General features: G+C 67.7%; 1 protein-coding gene across 1 annotated transcript in view; it reads right to left on the reverse strand.

The window, feature by feature from the left end:
• Positions 1-125: 125 nt before the first annotated feature.
• SRRT (serrate, RNA effector molecule) overlaps positions 126-2,277 on the reverse strand; it is a 33,169-nt gene continuing 31,017 nt past the window's right edge. The window contains 2 exon segments of the mRNA XM_087919019.1: positions 126-333; positions 1,203-1,207. Coding sequence (XP_087775145.1) covers positions 126-333; positions 1,203-1,207 — 213 coding nt within the window.

Genomic DNA, 2,277 nt, shown 5'->3' on the forward strand with positions numbered 1-2,277 from the left:
GCCTTCCTCCCCAGGTCCCCCACCTTCCCCTCCCTCTCCCCCCACCCCCTTGCACGCACTCCTTCCCCCTCCCCTCCCCTTCCTTCCCCCTCCCTCTTCCCTTCCCTCCCCACACAAACCATCGCTCACCCCCGCTTGGCCTCCTCTTCCTTGCCCGGCTTCCACTCCACCTTGTTGCTCTTACGGTACAAGAGGTTCATCTCGGTCCTTCTCCTCCTCCTCCGCCGCCCCCGCAGCTCCTCCTCGGGGTGGGGGTGGGGGGGGCGGCAGGTCTGCCTCAGCACCCCGTAGTAGCACCACCGCCGCCGGCCCCGGGGCCTCCTGGATGTACAACTGCGAGGAAGACCGGAGATCAGACACCTCCTAGGGAGGGAGGGCCGGCATTCATCTTCTCCCCCTCCCTCTCCCCTCCCCCACGGGACCGGGGTGGGGTGTGTGGGGGTGTGCAAAAGGGGGTGGAGGTGGGGAGGCTCAGTTCAGGAACCAGGCCGCCTCTGAGCCCGTGCAGAGCACCGGGGGCCCTTCCCTTTCTCCCATAACAATACGAGCGGGGATCGCGGGGTGGGTGTTGGGGTGTTGGGAGCAGAAGGGGGAGGGGCTCCCAGGAGGGTTTCCATCCCCCCACCCCGTCAAAACCCCCTCCCCGTCCTCCCCAACAAGCCAACTGGACCCCAAACCAGAACCGTGGACAGCTCCGGAACCGCCAAGCCAAGCAAGGAAGGAAGCCAGGAGAGAGGAGATCCCCCTCCGCCGCTCCTCAACGATCCCCACACCGGCTACCTACCTGCCGGGCGGGAGGGGATTTGGGGGGCGGGCAGGGGGCATCGCTCCTCCGCCGCCCCCTGTCCGGTTCTCCCTCCTCTTCCTCCTGGACGCGGCCTCAGCTCCGCTTCATCCTCCTCTTCCTCCTCTTCCTCCTCCGAGGAGCAGGAGAAGGATGCTATCCGGCCTTGGGATCAAGGGGGTCGGCCTGCCATTGGGCCCTGCAGGAAGGGTGCGGTCCTGATCCTCCCGGGGAGCTACGATGGGAAAGAGAGAGAGAGAGAAAGAGGGGCAGAGAAAAGGAGGGGAGGGCTGAGACGAGGGAGGGAGAGCCCGCGACACCGGCGGCCCGTTGCAAGCGGGGAGGAGGGGGGGAGAGAGGCACCTGCTCTGCAGCGCCCTCCCTCCCTCCCTCCCGCTAAAGGACCCAAACGGCTCACCTGGCCTGTTATAAGAAAAAGGGGGAGAGGGGGAGCGTGAGGGGAGAGAGAGAGAGAGAGAGGAGGGGAGGGAGGGGGATCGCCTGCCGCTTCCGTGCGCCCCCCGGGCTGACGCAGCGTCTGGGCGCCCCTCCCTCCGGCCCAGGCACGCAAGAGAGGGGAGGGGAGAGAAGAGAGAGAGAGAGAGAAAGAGAGAGAGAAAGAGAAAGAGATACCCCTCCCTTTCTTCCCCACCGCCCAGGATTGGAGAGACACCCCCTCCCCACCCCGCAGTCCGGAGGAGGAGGAGGAGGAGGAGGAGGAAGGGGGCGCCTGGGGGAGGGGAGGAGAGAGGGGGTCGCAGCCGGTGCAAAGGAAGACCCCCTCCCTCCCCCACGACCCGCTTCGGTCCGGAGACGGCGGTGAGTTGGGGAGAGGGGGAGGAAATCTCCCCGGCCGTGCGTGGGGGCGGAGGGGAGGGCTGGGGAGGGCGTGGGGAGGGGGTTTCCCGAGTCCCCCCTGCGGGACGAAGCTGGACCAGCGACCCCCTCTCCTCCTCTTCCTCCTCCTCCTCTCCCCCTTTAGGGAAGAAGACGCACCGGGCTTTGCGGAGGAGGAGGGGGGCAGTGGGTTGCGTCGCGGCTGTCCGTCCACCAGGGGCAGCAGCGCCTCGGCGGTGGCTTCACGTGATGCTCCTCCCTTCCCTCCTCCCCCCCACCCCGGTTTCACCGGGATTTTCGCTGGGGGAGCGGGGAGGGGAGGAGGATTTCCGGGCTCAGCCAAAAAAAGGGGCGCAGGGCTCGGCCTGCCACCTTAGTTCCCCCTGGGAAGACTCAGTCGGGATCCGGATCCCTAAGGAGGGAAGGGAGACTCTCGCTTTCCCTCCCCCTTGTTTCCCGCCCCCGGGTGGGGGTCGCTTGGCCCCTTCCAGCAGTCCCCTTCCCCCTCCCCCTCGACCCTCCCCCCACCCCCCACCCCCCACGGCAAGGGGGAGGGCGCCCTCCCAGTGAGGCTCTCCGGAGAGTGGTGGCCGTTAAGAGGGGAACCCTCCCCCAAAAGTCTCCTTTGCCAGGCCGGCTTGACTTCCCCCTCCCCA

Source organism: Pseudonaja textilis, unplaced genomic scaffold (genome assembly GCF_049901715.1).
Source record: "Pseudonaja textilis isolate UNSWEBS1 unplaced genomic scaffold, rPseTex1.2 PTEXSCF23, whole genome shotgun sequence".
Lineage (NCBI taxonomy): Eukaryota > Metazoa > Chordata > Lepidosauria > Squamata > Elapidae > Pseudonaja > Pseudonaja textilis.